The sequence below is a fragment of the Osmia lignaria genome, chromosome 16, assembly GCF_051020975.1.
Source record: "Osmia lignaria lignaria isolate PbOS001 chromosome 16, iyOsmLign1, whole genome shotgun sequence".
NCBI classification, from domain to species: domain Eukaryota; kingdom Metazoa; phylum Arthropoda; class Insecta; order Hymenoptera; family Megachilidae; genus Osmia; species Osmia lignaria.
Window position 1 is genome coordinate 5,532,714 of NC_135047.1, and position 15,878 is coordinate 5,548,591.

At 43.8% G+C, this 15,878-nt stretch overlaps 1 protein-coding gene and 1 long non-coding RNA gene across 3 annotated transcripts in view; one reads left to right on the plus strand and one right to left on the minus strand.

Moving 5' to 3' along the window:
- LOC117600965 (uncharacterized) overlaps positions 1–15,878 on the plus strand; it is a 138,015-nt gene that overhangs the window by 68,313 nt on the left and 53,824 nt on the right. The gene's annotated exons all lie outside the window — the stretch shown is intronic.
- Positions 4,804–13,972, minus strand: LOC117600959 (uncharacterized). Of its 2 annotated transcripts, XM_034317082.2 has the most exons (4): positions 13,503–13,972; positions 11,513–13,431; positions 6,343–6,622; positions 4,804–5,938 (listed from the first exon to the last, which is right to left on the minus strand). In XM_034317082.2, exons 2-4 carry the CDS (start codon positions 11,646–11,648, stop codon positions 4,840–4,842), a joined length of 1,515 nt encoding a protein of 504 aa, XP_034172973.1. In that variant the 5' UTR covers positions 11,649–13,431; positions 13,503–13,972; the 3' UTR covers positions 4,804–4,839. The 2 variants fall into 2 exon arrangements, with proteins under 2 accessions (XP_034172973.1, XP_034172972.1); XM_034317081.2 differs by having other exon boundaries at positions 11,513–13,972.

Consider the following 15,878-nt stretch of genomic DNA (forward strand, 5'->3'; position numbering starts at 1 on the left):
TTGGCAAGAGAGTTTGGAAGACTTTGTGTGACGAATGAATCTCCGATGAGGGTTCGATGGTTGCCTGATTTTTACGATTCCGAGGAAACTTTCAGAAGAAACTTGGTCGAGGAGGATTGATTGAGTTGGAGTCTTAAGAGACTCGCGGAAGTTTGGGAGTCGATGGAGAACGATTTAGGAATTCATTTGTGGTTCGTAGGATGGGTTTTTGGCTCGAATTGAAAAATTCAGATCTTCGTCGAGAATCAAATATTTTTATTTCGTAACATCCATTAAGAAGATGTAACAGGACCAGCACGAAATCTTTGAAAATCAATCTAGAAGCAAGGACGAACGATCAATCTTGCGATCCAAGCGTTCTTGCGCGGTGCTGACCCACCCCAAGAGCTGTTAGCTCGTTCAAGGTGGCCGTTTCGCATCAATTCGTGGTGGACGTAGCGCAACGAGGACAATGAATTATGAGAAAAGCGCGTCCGTTGGGTAAATGAGGCGAAAGAGGGTGAAGGCGTCGGGAAGACACACTGCTCTACCTCCCCCGACATCGAGCGACCTGGATTTTAGGAAAGGGAATAGAGGGTCGTAAAAATGCGCTCGCACGGGAAGATTGGCCGCGATGATGTTATCGGCGACGGAGTCAGCTGTACAGTTATTCGACGCTTCGCGTCTCCATATGTGTCCCTTGCGTTTTCGATTCCGTCGAAACGGCCATCCTGGACGGTTATCGTAAAATCCAGCGACATCAAGGTGCGTGGGTTACGAGTGTCCGGTTTAACTGCTCTTCTTTCTAACTTGGTCACGAACAATCATTACCCGTCATCGTAGGTTTCCTTGTTGAGTTCTTATTTTAAGGTTCCAGTGTGCAAAAAGGGGATATATTTTGAAGGAAATTTTAAAATGAAGGATTTTTTCAAATCTTGCAATTTTAAAGTTTTTGAGGTTTTCTGAATATTTTATTTTAGTGAGGACATATGAGACTTTTCTTTTAGACATTTAAACAAAAAGGAGAGGAGGAAAGAGGGTAGTTATTCTCTTATTTATTCCTCCCACGTAGCTTTTCGCAGTAGATTACTTTTTCAAGAAAGAATCTTAATTATTGTATAGGGTAAATGATTGGTCCTTTTCCTAAAAAAGTAGCAAATACAATCCCTCAGATGGCGGACCATGGAGAGAGCCCCAGTGCTAGCCATGAAAAATTAAAAATATTTCCTAGGAATATGAATAACTTTCAGTATCAATTACCTCAAAAAGAAAGCTTGCACAGATTTCACGACCCTTTTTGAACTCACTTTCCTCTCATGAAATCAGCATCTTCTGACCGGTAAACCTGACACCCTGTATATCACCAGGTTCCAGAAGAACGATCTCTCGGCCTCGTAGTCATCGGGCCTGGTTTCGGAACACGGTCGTCTTTTAACCGTTGCTTTAAATTAAAAGTCCGCGGAGAAAATACGAGCGTTCGAGGGACGAACGGTCCCCGGGGAAAGACATTACCAGGCTTGATGCATACGAATACCGCGTGGACGCTTACGAGCGAGGAAATGAAGAGGCCTGCAAGCGTCGTGTTAGCCAGGACGAAGTAGAACAGAGACGCATCTGTCGTCGATGTTGCTCCTCGTAAATTCTATCACGAGCTATGCCGTCGTCTAAATGCTCGTAACTAACGGGTTCAGCTACGTGTAGCTTCCTGTTTTTTCTTTTTTTTTCTCGCGAGCCGATGATTTATCCACGTTATTAATTTAAGACAGCCACCGCGAACGCGACGAAACGCGTATCTCAAAGGAATTCCGCTTAAATTGAAAATGATTCATTCGACCAACCGGGCGGGCTGTCGCGTTCCTTGCTCGTTAAATGGCTTCGTTTGAAGGCGACGCCATTCGAATCGGCGTTTCAAGTTTGAAACTCGGCCAGTTCTCGTCGGGAAGTTCACGCTTATCTGGAGGCGAGGAAAAATTAAGAAGGAGATTTAAGAGGGCACGCGCGAAAGACTCGCGTGTAAGGACCACGTATGTGTGTGCATGCAACCACGTAAGGATCGGTCGCGGTGTTTACGAGAGCCTCGTTTCAACGATACGTTATCCGACCGATCCGTTCCACTTGCCGCGACTTATTATTATCCGGAACTGGGTCGATCTTGATGCGTACCGTTCGCTTAGACACGATTACTTCGTTAACCTTTTCAGGCTCACTGGTTCCCCTCTAGAAACAAGGCTAGCCGAGTGCTAGCGTGAATGTGCCGTTTGACGAGCCGTGAAATCGACCAAACGTTAACTTAGAAGTATAAATTCTGTGGGGAGATTTTATCTTAAAAATATATGGAACACCATACGGTAGATGTAAATGGAATTGAAGCATCAAAACAGAGGTACCGTGACGGATCGTCTGCATAACTTACCACCACTCTATTTATATGTAGAACTAAACACCCACGTGTGTAATGTAAAGTAAAATTGCAATGGGTGTTGGCTCGAGAACGATCAGTTAGAAACGTTGTAGCAGTCGTATATTCAGCATAGATTTTTCATAACAGCTTCCTGTAACACTCCCACGTGTGGTCACGATAAATTTCTCGTTAGAATATGCATGAAGTTACTCCTATTTTCTAGGGGACATCTTCGATACCTTAAATTGTGTCATGATGCTTATTACGTTCCGTGTTACGGATAATTTATGGTACCGGTGTTATTTATGATCGGGACAAATAAACTGGATGTTCGTCCTGGGCATATATTGTACAAGGTAATTAGTGCATAATCTGTTCTGCTGATCTTGTTTTCTGGGTACTTTAAACACTTGATTAATGACGGTATTATTATGTTAATAATATTCAGTGGGTTTACGTCTATCACCGAGTTCTTTACGATGATGATATAAAGGTAATCTGACTTGAGATCATGTACATTCTGTCGTTTATTTATTACACTGTGTTTTGATGTATGTAACGAGCTTCAAACTATGCTTATTATAATCTCGTGGCCTTTACTTACATGCGTTGTAATGAATCAGGCAAAGAACGTCTTAATATTCTCAAGAAGTATTTCTCAAGGAATCATGAGAGGTAACAAAGCATTATCAGTTAAATTTTCTTCATACTCTACGTAGGTAATTAGAATTCTCAATTAATTTTTATTTCTCGAATCGAAATTTAGACTTTACCCAAGTACCTAAAGGGTAAAGGGTAACAAAGCATTATTAATTAAATTTTCTTTTAATTCTACATAGGTAATTAGAATTCTTAATTAGTTCTCACTTTTCGAATCGAAATTTAGACTTTGCCCAAGGGTAAGAATTTCTCGCAACCCCTGCAAAATCCTAGAAGACAACAGAAAATTATCCGAACGGGTTGATACAAAGTCACGTTGAAAATTAATCTTCCCCCCGAGTAGTTTCGATTTCCAATACTCCTCGAATCCGCTGAATCAACAGCACCCAACTCCTGTCGCCGAGGGACGTCCATTTGTCCACCAGAAAGCTTAATTCCACCTAGAGAGTTTTAAAACCAGCCATAATTGTGGCTCTTGTCCAAAGATATCGTCATTTTTTGCAGAAGTTTGCTCTTTTGTCAGATTCTTGCTTCTGGAATCAATTAGATACTTGTCACCATGAATATCGACACCGAAGGATCGACATCCTCGTTCGAATCTATGTCCAGAGGGGTTGTCTACCGGAAGTTACTTATCTCTTATCTAAATAACATTCCTCCTTATCCTGTCGTCGTGCGACAATCCCGGGACATGCTTTACTTACGAGCTATTAAACTTCGTTATGACCTTGGTGGTACTTCCAACCTTGGTTTATGGGGCTCGTAAAATTTATCTCGAAACCTAGCTTACGTGGATTTCGAATTGTGGTTGATTCGACCCTTGTTTACCACTGCAAACTCTATCCGAACGACATGAAAAGCACCTCGTTCCACGAACCAGTCGCGTTGTTTGCTTTGTTCCAATTCGTGGGTACTCTTCGTGGTGTCTCAAGAAGGAATCATAAAAGGAAACGATTAAAGGGGCAGTTTCCGTGTAACCTCGATAAGGGTGGAGGCAGATGTACATTGTTGCGATTTTCTGAGAGAAGATAGGATGATAAAGCACACTGAGAATTAGCGAGATGGTGTATAGTTTGTTTGGTGAACGGAAAGAAGGGTTTCACGTAAAAAGGGAATACGAGGTAATAAAGTGAGATTAGTAAGGAGAATGGTTCAGGAAAGTGTCTTTCAGAGTTTCAAATGCTTCTTGATACTTTTTTTCTCTATATGCTGAGTTTGCTTGTTTCGAAGGTGAAGAGTGGTGCAATTATGTTGTAACGAGGAACAATGCAACGAGCAGAGAATTTCCCACTAGCATTATCATATCATTCGAGACGTAAAAGTCGTTGGAGAAAACTCACGCGAGTTTTTATTCTAATTGAGATCCAGGTGCATATCAAAGCGAGGCTTGTGCGTTACCTTAGTCGTCATAAGAAACTTTAAAGATCTTTGAATATTTGATGAAACTCGAATGATGGGACTCGCGAGCTGAAGGCGCCACATTGTGTCGGGTGTTATCTTATTTCCCACAGGTAAAACGGGAATTTACTTAGGGTTAATTTTTTTCATAAGCAACTCGTTTCCTTGTTGTTAAACGTGGCATAATTTTCAGCTTCGATAATGCGTTTAAGTCGTCAAGTTAATCTCTTCAAATTATACAATTCCTATTTAAGGAAATTGCAGATTTTTCATAAGAAAATAGATGAAGAATATCTTTATCATTTTTCAATCTACCTCAAGTTAGGATAGGAAAATAACTGAACATCCAAATGTATGATCAATCATCTCGACTTTATTATTTACAAAATCGCATTTTCCTGCTAAGAGAACGCCTTGAGGTCGCTCAAGAACACCCTCATCCTATCCTTCAGTTGATCCGCGTACCTGAGCGCGGACTCGTCGACTCTGACGTCCTCCATGAGGATCTCGCAGTCCAAGTGTCTGTCATCGCACGCCCTATGGTGGTGCTTGAGAACGTCTTCCGGGTCGAAGTGATGCGCGCGTCTGGTGGAGGGATTCAGCGTGGCCAGCGCGTAATGGTTGTGCACCGTTAACGCTCGTCTCGTCGAGACGAAGCTTTTCACGGAATCGCCTTCCGGCGAGATACAGGCGGCTCTCACCGTGTCGAGATAATCTAGATCCTCAAAGGAATCCAGCGAATCCGTGTCAGGCGTCGCGCGGTCGCTCTGATTCCTTGTCTGGAGTTCTGGAAAGAAATAAGCGTTCCTGACCGCGTACGAGGCGAAGTCCTTGAAGTTTCTACCAAGCTTGATCCTCTCGTCGAGCAACAGCTCGTACCAGTTCCTCTTCCTGGCTGGTACAATCGCCTCGTCGATGTCGATAGGTAACACGAACTCGGATCGATGGAGATTATCGTAGAAACAATGATTGTACGGTATCAGCTCCATTCGTCTCTTGATCCAGATGTCCTCGCCGAGGAATCGCCTCCTCGCGTGCTTCTCGTTCGGCAAGTCACCTGGTAACGTCAGATTGAACCATCTGATTACGTTGGATCGTTCGTACAGCCTCAACACCTTTAGCACGTTCTCGTGAACGCTGAACACGTAAAAGTAGAAGAGCTCAGCGCCGAGTATGCGATGCAGCTCGACGAACGCGACGATCTTCGACGAGATGTCCTCGTCGAAGTCCAACCCTTTGATGCACAGGGTGAACTGTCGTCGATGTTCTTCCACCTCGTTTCGGTGCCTCGTGTTTATCGCTAAACTATGACTAGCATTCTGCTGGCAGGGTTCCGGGCCCACGTACACCCTGGACGGCTCGATAGCCCCGTCCACGGGTAATTGACAACCGACCAGGATACCCGCGTAACTGTCCAACGTCTCGCCCCATTCGTCCAACCAAATAGTAGAGACCAGCGCCTCCACGCTTACCGCTCTGCCTCGATCCTCTTCCTCGTACCTAGCGAACAAAGATCTTAGTTTCTGAAGGAGGTCAACTAGGATTCTATAGGGGTGTTTCGATTAACGGGGCTCCTTGGACTTGATTTGCATAATCGTTCGAATTATGAAATAGCTTGCCTTGCATAGGTATGAGGAAAGTTTGGGGGAACTGGGTAAGAAGTTTGATTAGAACTCTGCTTATGGACGATAAACTTGGAAACTGATTCGTTCGGAGAATGGCGCGATTGACCTGTTAACAGGGGGATGACGAGTTGACTCGTCGTTGGGAAACGTTTTCGTTATAATGCAGAGCGAGTTAACTAGCGGGATTTCTTTCATCCTAAAAATCAATGAAGCGTTAGAAAATAAGATAAGAGGGAATTGGGTAATGGAAATGCGAATCAATCGAGAAAAATGTCTCACCAAACGGTGCAGAAAAGGGCAGAGGTCGGCAGAGGTCCGCGTTTAACGCCAATCACCCTGAGGCTCGGATAGCCGGCCACTCTGAGGTCCAAGTGGGCGCTGTACAGGAAGAGCTGTCCGGGGATTGTCTCGAGCCACTTCGCGTCGGCTAACTTGAACGTATTTAACGTCGTTCCGTACGTTCCATTACCGTCGCACTCCTTGGAGGGTCTGTAATCGAGTGCCAATCTCCTCGCCCACGAGTAAGCCACGATGCTTCTTGTGCCTGGAGGTTCGCCACCTGGAAAATGTGTCAAGGAGATTGAGACCGTGATAGTCGCGTGACGCGCAGTATGCCTTCGCTCATTAACACGGAAGTGGCCGCGACTGCTTTCGGGGTAATTAATTTGATACGATCCCGACCTGATACCGGTTATTAAATGGAAAGCTCAGTCGCGTGAAAGGTGAAGTTCTTTTTTTAACTCTTTCAATGGTCTTTCCTTGATGATATTTTTTACGCTTTGGAAGAGTGTTTGTATTTTGTATAATTACAATTACAGAATGCCGTGTTAGGTGTTAATCTTTAAAAAGAGTTTATAAGGCTATTTAGGTACACCTTTTTTGTTGTTTGTTTCAACTGGTGAATAAGGAAGCGTTTAGGCAGAGATGACGTAGCATAAGTTAATTAAGGTATTGTTATAGGAATAGAATGAGTCATCGTAGTTTACGATCATAACGTCTCTTTCATCTTTATTCATTGTGTCATAGCGTTCAAAATTTTTGTCTCTCAATTGAAAATATAGACAAGTTGAAATTTTTAATTTCACTTTTCTCCTATTTTATAATCAACATTCGTGCAAGTTAACTTGCAATTGGTAAGGATCCTTTTAATTGTAGGCTGTATCTAGAAATCTCGAAGGTTCTCAAGTAGAAGCATCAATTTTACCAATACCTCCCACGCAGTACTTTCGAAGAGCAAACATATATTAATGGTGTTGCAAGTTTATAGTCTCATAGAAATTCGATTCTCGCTCTCGATGGCCACGGGTTACGACCACTCGTATCCTACGAATAGAAAGGCTGAAGTAGGAACGTTGAAGATCTCGAGGCGACCGGAAACGTTGCGTCACCGGTGGAAACCGGACGTGGCGTATCGTGAATACGTTTGCGTGTCACCGCACGATTGCGTCTTATCCGAATGGTCCTCCTCGTAATTCCTCGGTAATATCCTTAATTCTTGTCTCGAGCTACGTTGATTCGCGTCACTGACCTCGGACGAGCGTCGATCGGTTATATACACAGAATTTCAATTGCTCCGTTCGTTAATTGGCCTCTAATAGCGAATACGCTTGGTCTGCGTAGCCGAGGGAAAACTTGTTTCGCGTGGAGTCACGGAACGACCGCGAGTCACGACCACTTGCCAGCCTGGCCATATTTTAATTTCTTTTACCGGCCATCGATTCCTTTAATGAATTCACCGGTGAAATACGCGATTTATGCACGCACGATAATACGCGGACAGAAAGTCGGTAGCTGACGATTTCGTGCGACTCGGTTTCTTATGCTTTGATCAACGTTCCAGGCGAGTAATGGAGTGTACATTTTTCATGGTAAATTACTTTGACGTTTATTTCGCTGTAAAGTAATTTTATGCATCGTGTAAATTTGTAATGTACTGTTAGATTGTTGCATATCGGTTGATTGATTTTCAAACATAGAAAGTTGAACATTTTTTGATTACATAAAAATATTGCAAAATGGTACTTATGATATATCAAATTAAAGCTTAAAGTTTAAAGAATATTACTGTATAAACATTTTCTTAATAATTTGACTATTATTCACCTACTCCATATTTGTATGTCATTTCCAACAATCTAGCACAACAAATACGCTTAGAATGTTAAATGAATTCGATCGTTCCTTTAATAACCACGTTAAAGAAAGAATACTAACAACCTCATTCGATATGCCGTATTCATTCTTAACGCGATTATACAACCCATCAACAAGTCATACCTGCCCTCGGAGTGGGTAACCGATTATGAATCGTTACGATCACGATGATAATCATGATTTTATGATTTGCAATCGTATGAATAATCGGAACCTCCCAGTTCTCTGTATGCTTCTTTTAATCTTGAAACACAGGGCAAGTTGGTGAAACCCAATTAAAACCGATGGTCCGGCCGTATACGCGAGCATCGATCGCATCGATCCTGCACTCTAGCGTGTTAAACAATTTGTTCCGTTCGAGTGGAACGCCGATCTCAACCGATTCGTTCGTTGTACATACTGATGTAGGGTCGTTAAAAGTTGTGTCTACGCTTGACCCAACGACCGCGTATTACGCTGATGCGTACTATCCGTAAGCCTCTCTTCGTGCCCTTTACCGGCGCCGCTTCCTCCTTTTCTCTTCCACTCCACGGTTCGCCAACTTTACGAGAAAGTAAATGCTGCTACGCGAGACTCGTTCAAGGGGGGCCCCGATAGAAATACGCGAATAAATGCACGCGGTCTGGAAACGATATAGAAGAGACGATAGAACGTTCAACGTTTCTAGGCCAGCCACCTCTCGTTTGTAATTTCTGCGAAATCCTTCGTTAATGAGGCTAGGATCAGCTAATTGAAATCACCAAATTTTTGAAACTAGGATCAGCTAATTGAAATCACCAAATTTTTGAGATTAGGATCAGGTAATTAAAATTGCCAAATTTTTGCAAATTGAACGACGAAAAGTTTTAAAAACTTTTTAGTACCATTGTTATCATAGAATTCATCGCAGAGGTAATGAATTGATAGGAAAAGAAAAAGGTACTCGTATGCAATTAATACTCTTTTGACGCTTACAGTAATCACGCCTCGTCGCTCACGTTAATGCGAAAGCAACTATGCAACAAATTTGTTCAAAGGCTTTTCTCCCTATGTACTCGTGTTCTTACGTGGAAATCGAGTCCCCCGCGGATCGATCGTTGCTTCAATCGCGCTGTAAATTACGTCACCTAATGAAGTTGCTACCGCCAAGGAACCGTGTAAAGATTCGTATCCACGATAAGCCGGTGTCACTGCGTCGCGGTTGATTTACGGTGTACGAGGCGAGCTTTTTGCACGCGATTCCGGGCCGATTCGATTTGCACGATTTTCTGGCGGAACTCTTTCGATCGAAGCCACCACCGGTAACGGGATTTATTGCGGTTTCAATCGGCTGGGAGCGTCCGGGATGGTTGACGTTGATTCAAGATGTGGGCGGAATGTGTTTATGCTAATGTTGGATTGTTATCGATTAACTAGGTACACGGATATCGGGGTTGGACGGAGAAGAAAGAAAATCGTCGAAAGAGTGGAACTCGAATCTACATGATCATCGTTGTTGCTGGTTGTTCGCGAACCATGTGACTTGCAACTATCGAGCGGGGCCTTCGGGAGGTTCAGGTAAGAAACAGCAGTGTTCTAGGTTGCTGAAGTTGATTGCCATTTTAACCCCTTGCATTGGAATTTAATTGATCCCTCTCGGGGATACGTACGATCATTTAACTTCATTTGAAATGTTATAAAAGGTACATTGTAATTAAATTTCTTTTAAATGATCTGAAAGAGGTAGCAGAATATGTGATTACTTATGTAATTAATTTGCTATAAGACTGATGTAATTAAAGAAAGTAAATTTTCTATAATATCGAAATGACACTCAACTTCTAAACAGAAATTATAATATCGTGCATGTAATTATTTGTTCAGGTACTTATTTAAAGAGATCCTAGTTGGCTAGTTAAAATCAAACGCGGTTAAGCGTAATCGCTCGAACTGTGAATTAATGATAGGCTAAAAACGCGCAGAGAATTTTCCTTTTCTTTGGCGGCCAGGCTTAATGCTGGGAAAGTATTCGTCGGTAGGAAATAGTACGAGTACTATGGCACAAATCTCTGCTAGACTCGGAACAGTGCTGTACGTGGGAATTACCGGTCGTGTAACTACAGACCCTTCTTGTCGTATATCAATTGCTCTGTCAGCGAAATGCCTTCAACCATCTCATCACTTTTACTCTCCTTGCGACTTTTTTCCGCCATCAGGCAGATTCGCCTTTGGTCTAACTTATAATTTCCCTAAGTTTTTATTTCAAAGATAAAAGTTGAACTCAGAATTCAATTATTAAAAAAATTATTCTAATTTCAAATTGTGACGATTATATATAAATTTTTGATTTACTCGTGATATTATTGAAAAATCCTTGATGACTCGTATCGTTAAATACGTTCTATAAATTCCTGGTTCACGATGCTAAACCGAGATATCCGGGCAGCTTTAGGCCGTTTTGATATGCAAATATAAATTTGCATATTTAAAGCAGCACCTATCGATGACCTTTGATCGTTCAGGCTTTCATCCAGGAATAGTTAAGATTCAGCCGGGGAAATCTAACAGGTGGTAGGGAAGCATTATTCACGCGTTAACCCTATGCGAACGATTAACCCATATATGGATCCGGAGGGAATTATTCTTGACACAAACAAAAACTGTAAGTGTGGATGATAGAGATTTATTATGCATGCTTTGAGGAAGGAAATTATTACCTATTTTACTTCAACTGAAGACCTCTTCCTCCATAAAAGGCAAGGTAAATTTATTTCAACGATAACTAATCGGTGTTGATTCCTCAATCAATTCCACTCGTTTCGAGTACTCATTGATTAATGCATATCTCAAGACACAATCACGATTGTCTCGAAAAGTCATTGAAATCTTCGGTTTGAAAATTGAATCAATCAATCAACCCTTCCAATTCGATCATTGAATCTGATCCCGTTAAAAATAGTACAAAGAAAAAAGATTGTCCCAAATGAATTTCAAGTTAAATTATTGCAAGTTAACACAATCTACCGCGTTAATCTAAAACGTCAACACGTTAGAACAGAACGTACGATATTATCCTGGAAGGCGCATTGGAATCGTGAAAGGTTGAAAAGGTTAATACCAAAGGGTTGGTGTGCGTTCGAATCAACCTGGAATCCCTGGTAAGGGTCTCTGGTAGATACAGAATCAAAGGTTGGTCGAAAACGAAAGGGGCATTGTTAGGTGGCATAGGCGCGTTGGTTAGTGGCGTTGGAATTGCCGACTGTTGGGCGATAACGAAAGGGCAAAGGTGAGCCGCTGCTGGAGGCAAAGGAGCGTGTCTACGAAGAAAATTGCTTACCTGGCGTGGGAGGAGGATCCGCCGGTGGATCCGGGAGTTGTGGCGGCGAATCGAGCAGGGTCAACACGCACAACGCGGTGACCAACACGGCGACTAGGCCCACTCTGCATAGTCTTCTGGTACCAGCGACCGACATATTTCTCCTCGTCCCCTCGTCTTCGATCACCGTAGGATCGTCGAAACCCACTCGACTGTATCCATGTTCCCACGCGATTTGCAATTCAATTTTTTCGCCACTCCAAACCGAACAATCCTCGAAGAGATTAAAATTCGTTGAAAGGATTCGAAGACTACCTCTTCATGGTTCTAGTTATAACCAGAAATCATTGAAAGACACCCTTTGTTTCTGTTCGAAGAATTTATACCAAGTCGAATGAATCTTTTCCAATTTACGTACGATCAGTTACTTTTGACCGACAAATTGTACTTCTATAGAGTATGTCTTCAATTATTCGAGTTCAGTGAATATTTGACGTGGAATCAGGAAGATGCAAAACGATCGACCGGTGCTGTTGAATCGATTCGACCCGTGAATGACGGACCGCAGACGATCAAGCTCGAATTCGCGACGGTTCAACGTGGATCGATCAGGCTTTTCTGGTTCTCTCGTCACGCTGCTTTGCATAACACGCTCCGCTACACTTTCATCGTTCTTAACGCTTCGGCCCGCGCGTTTCCAGCGATCTGTTATAAGCGTGCCTACGACACACGTACACACGCCGTATGCCGCGGACTGGTTCAGTGAAATCGCGGAAATCTGGATTTATAGGATGCGGTTCCCCGCTATAAACGCGATCCTGCCGTGCTCCCGGTGCGTTCAGCCACGAGATTGAAAGTTGGCACGCGATTCCGCGTTAATGACGATGCTCGAGTCCGTTGATCGACGTAGCCGCTTTTGGACCGAAATCAAGTTCCTTTTCCCAGCTACTTCATCGGCTGTGAAACAAGTTCCTTCGGTCTTCTCAATTAACCATCGTCTCGCGATACTCTATCGCTTTTTCTCTTCCAGAAAAATTCTCGTCCGAGATCAGGTAGATTTAACAATAACAAGGTTGTGCTCGACTCGGTGGGTTTGAAAGAAGGCACACGAATCTGTCTTCAGTTGCGTAAAAAGCAGCGTGGAAACAGCTCGACCTCCCACGCGACGCTGCCGCTTCTTCCTGCTGCTTCGTAGGCCGCTGGACCATGTATGGTCGTCCTGCGAGCTCTTCCAACAACTCTCCGCACCGTCGATAATCTAATTAACCTGATATCTCCGTCGCTTTGACCGTTTTTTGTCCACAACTCTTTTCCTCCCGTCAATCCTGCTTGTTCAACCTTCACTTTTTCACCCTTTTGTTCCAGCGATTGTTCTGTTCGATCCGCGACAGACACGTCGAAAAGTGTCCAGCTGAATCAGGGAACGGTATCGGGCTCGATTCACGTCGGCACAACCATTTCAAATTCATTCGCCACCGTTTTTCGTTTCACCATCCGACCGAACCGTGGTACCGTGTCCACGGTGAGATCGCGTTTCTTTGCCACGGTGTCGGTTTAATTCGGACCGTGAGAACCGAACGATCGACTCTATTTACGAGCTATCGAATCGAACGTTTGCATTCACATCGCGGCGTACCGCTCCGCTCGTATCTGGAGCGGCTTTGGCTAGTTAGCGAAGCATTAGGCTCTTAAGAGGCTCGTAATATTCGCGTTTCTTCTTAGTCGTTGAACGAGAATGGTTTCTCTTCTTGTTTTTGTTAATCTTCTCCTTTCTGGATTGCTACTGGCTGCTGGTAACACCGATATAACCAGTGTCCTCCGCGTAGCTACGAGGCAGCCTAACGACCTATCAGGATGGTCGCGCGACACGTTCCTCAGCTTCTCCTTCGATGGACTGGTTCTGTCATTACGTCTTCTCATTTGTAATCAAGCACATGGCCCTGCGAAATTTTCATACATTTATTTTCTCAACAATCTTTCCGAACAAACGGCACACAACTGAATAACGAACCTCCACCGACGATCCATTTCTGGACCTATGAAACAACTAATTAAACACAGCAATCAAGGTCCCAATTCAGATATCATGTTGGTATTCAAGATCTCTCGCGATCACCTGGGTCCCTCTTCATCAAAGTGCGAACGAGACATTAATTCAGACAACCCGGTTCCTCCCTCGTGCCACTCTCACTTGGGAACACCATGTTCACAGCACGACGCGATCCCTTCGGTCCGATGGGCCGTCATAAGTCACCGAAAACACGTGGTCGGATCCGGTGGTCGAAACAGCCGGGTCCCTCTGGATCGTTGGGTGGCGCACGTGGTCACTGGATCGACCGAGCGGATTGGTGCAATCTCGCCTGCGCGAGAGTCCGAAGCGTACTGCGTTCAAGCGGGAGGTGAACGCGCCAGCAGAGCCTCGCCGAGTCTCGACCGCTTTGGACCCGTTGCTTCTAGCGTGGCTCGCCAATGCGCCTTGCCTTGCCCCATCCCTGCTCTGCTCGCTTCTACTCGCCTCGTCTCGCCTCGTCTCACCCTCCACCTAGCTCTTCCTTCCTCCGCGACTCGCCTTGCTTAGGCTACTCTGTTCACCTCCTCCGGATAGTTAGTCGACTTTACCTTGTCGCAGCCTTGCGAAACCATGCCGCGTTTACCTCGCTTCTGTTTTCTTCTCCTCTTAGCTCGCTACCCCTTTTGCACTCCTTTTTCTTCCCCACTTCTTTTGATGGGACTCGGTCTTCAGGATGTTGAGAGCGATTGTATAAATTAGGGGGAAAATTGGCGTCTTGGTTGATAGTTCGAGATTGAGGGTATAAAAGCCTCTCGGCAGTCAGGCTCTGTCAAGTAGTATAGGGCGTCGCGATCAGACGATCTTCACGTGTCAAGTGCGAGTTATCAGTCAATGATTTTACCTGGAATGCATATATCTGTCTTGAGCTGTCCAGTAGAGGGTAGCAGGAAGAGTTCTGAAGTGCCCGAGGACCACCATGATCGTCGGTATACTAGGCTAACAAATAGGCTGGAAAAAGCACTCGAAAATTGAGACGTCCAGTTCTCGAGGCGTAGGGAAGTCCTAAATAAATGACCGTGTGTATATAACTTATGTGCCCGACGCTCGAGGATGCCTGGTGGCGTCTTTGTGTCGTCTTGATAGATACCTCTCAGGTCCTCCTCGGATAGCTTCATTGTTTGAAAGTTCGCACGTTGACCTTATGATATGGTTTAAAATTTATCCTGAACCTTTGTTATAATAATAGCGTAGAATAAGTATAACGGACTAGATCGACGTTCGTGATACCATAAGTTGTATGACTGTACGCGATAACTTCCTAGAATTTTATTTTCCTTCCACGTACGCGTGTACACCTTTTGATTAAACATTGCGGTAATGAAAGGGCTAAGTAGTCTGACATTTCCTGTATGTATGATTATAATAATTACGGCATCGTACAAAAAGAGATATTAATAGATGATGAAGATGTTAGAGAGGAAGACAGTGTGTACGAATAAAATTATGGAGCTAATTATTCAAGATACCAGCTGCGACAGAACATTTGCATAAGCTTAATGAACATGAGGGAAAAAAATTCACCTTATCGCGCGGAGTAATAACCGTGATGCATGTTCGGAGGATACGATCGAAGGTTGCAAATAGTAAAAAAATTCTGATACGTGTGTGCATAAAATTTTTTGCGAGGACAAAAGGAAGTGTCCTCTGCAAAATTATTTTTAAATTGATTTATCAGAACGAGTATTCCAAGCAAAATCATGGACGATGAAAGAAAATGAAATAGTGGAAATTGCTTCATTAATTTTAAAGCTATCATCGAATAATTCATGCTATGACTTAACCAGCAGTTCACGCAGCAGCCTTAACAGGCGTATCTTGAAGGCGGCGGTTTATGGATCACACTGGGTGTTTCGTTTTTTTTTCCCTAACTTTCTGATGCAGAATGCGGCTGGAAATTTCACGACACCCTTCTGAACTCGCCGTGTACGTCTAATCGTTTCAACTTTTTCCCATACCCGCAGCGAACTTTCAGCTTTTTCCCGAGGCGTTCCCCGTGATCGACGATACCTTTCAGATTGCGGCACGTTCTTTCCCCTCCGCGACTCGATGGCTTAACGTCTCTTTTTTCACCGAGCCGACGACCACCGTGAAGCATCTACCACTTGTTGTACTTGTCAAAGCGTATTGCGCGTTGACCGATGGCGACCAGCAATGCGGCGAGTTCATTTAAAGCATCTTGACGCGGACTCGTCCGGACGATAGCGCGTCGAGGAGTAACTTCCTCTGCAAATTGCTTCGAACTGTATCTCCGAAGAAGACGTACAGATAGAACGGTTTATTACAGACGAATAACGGGGTAGTTGAGATTTTTTACGA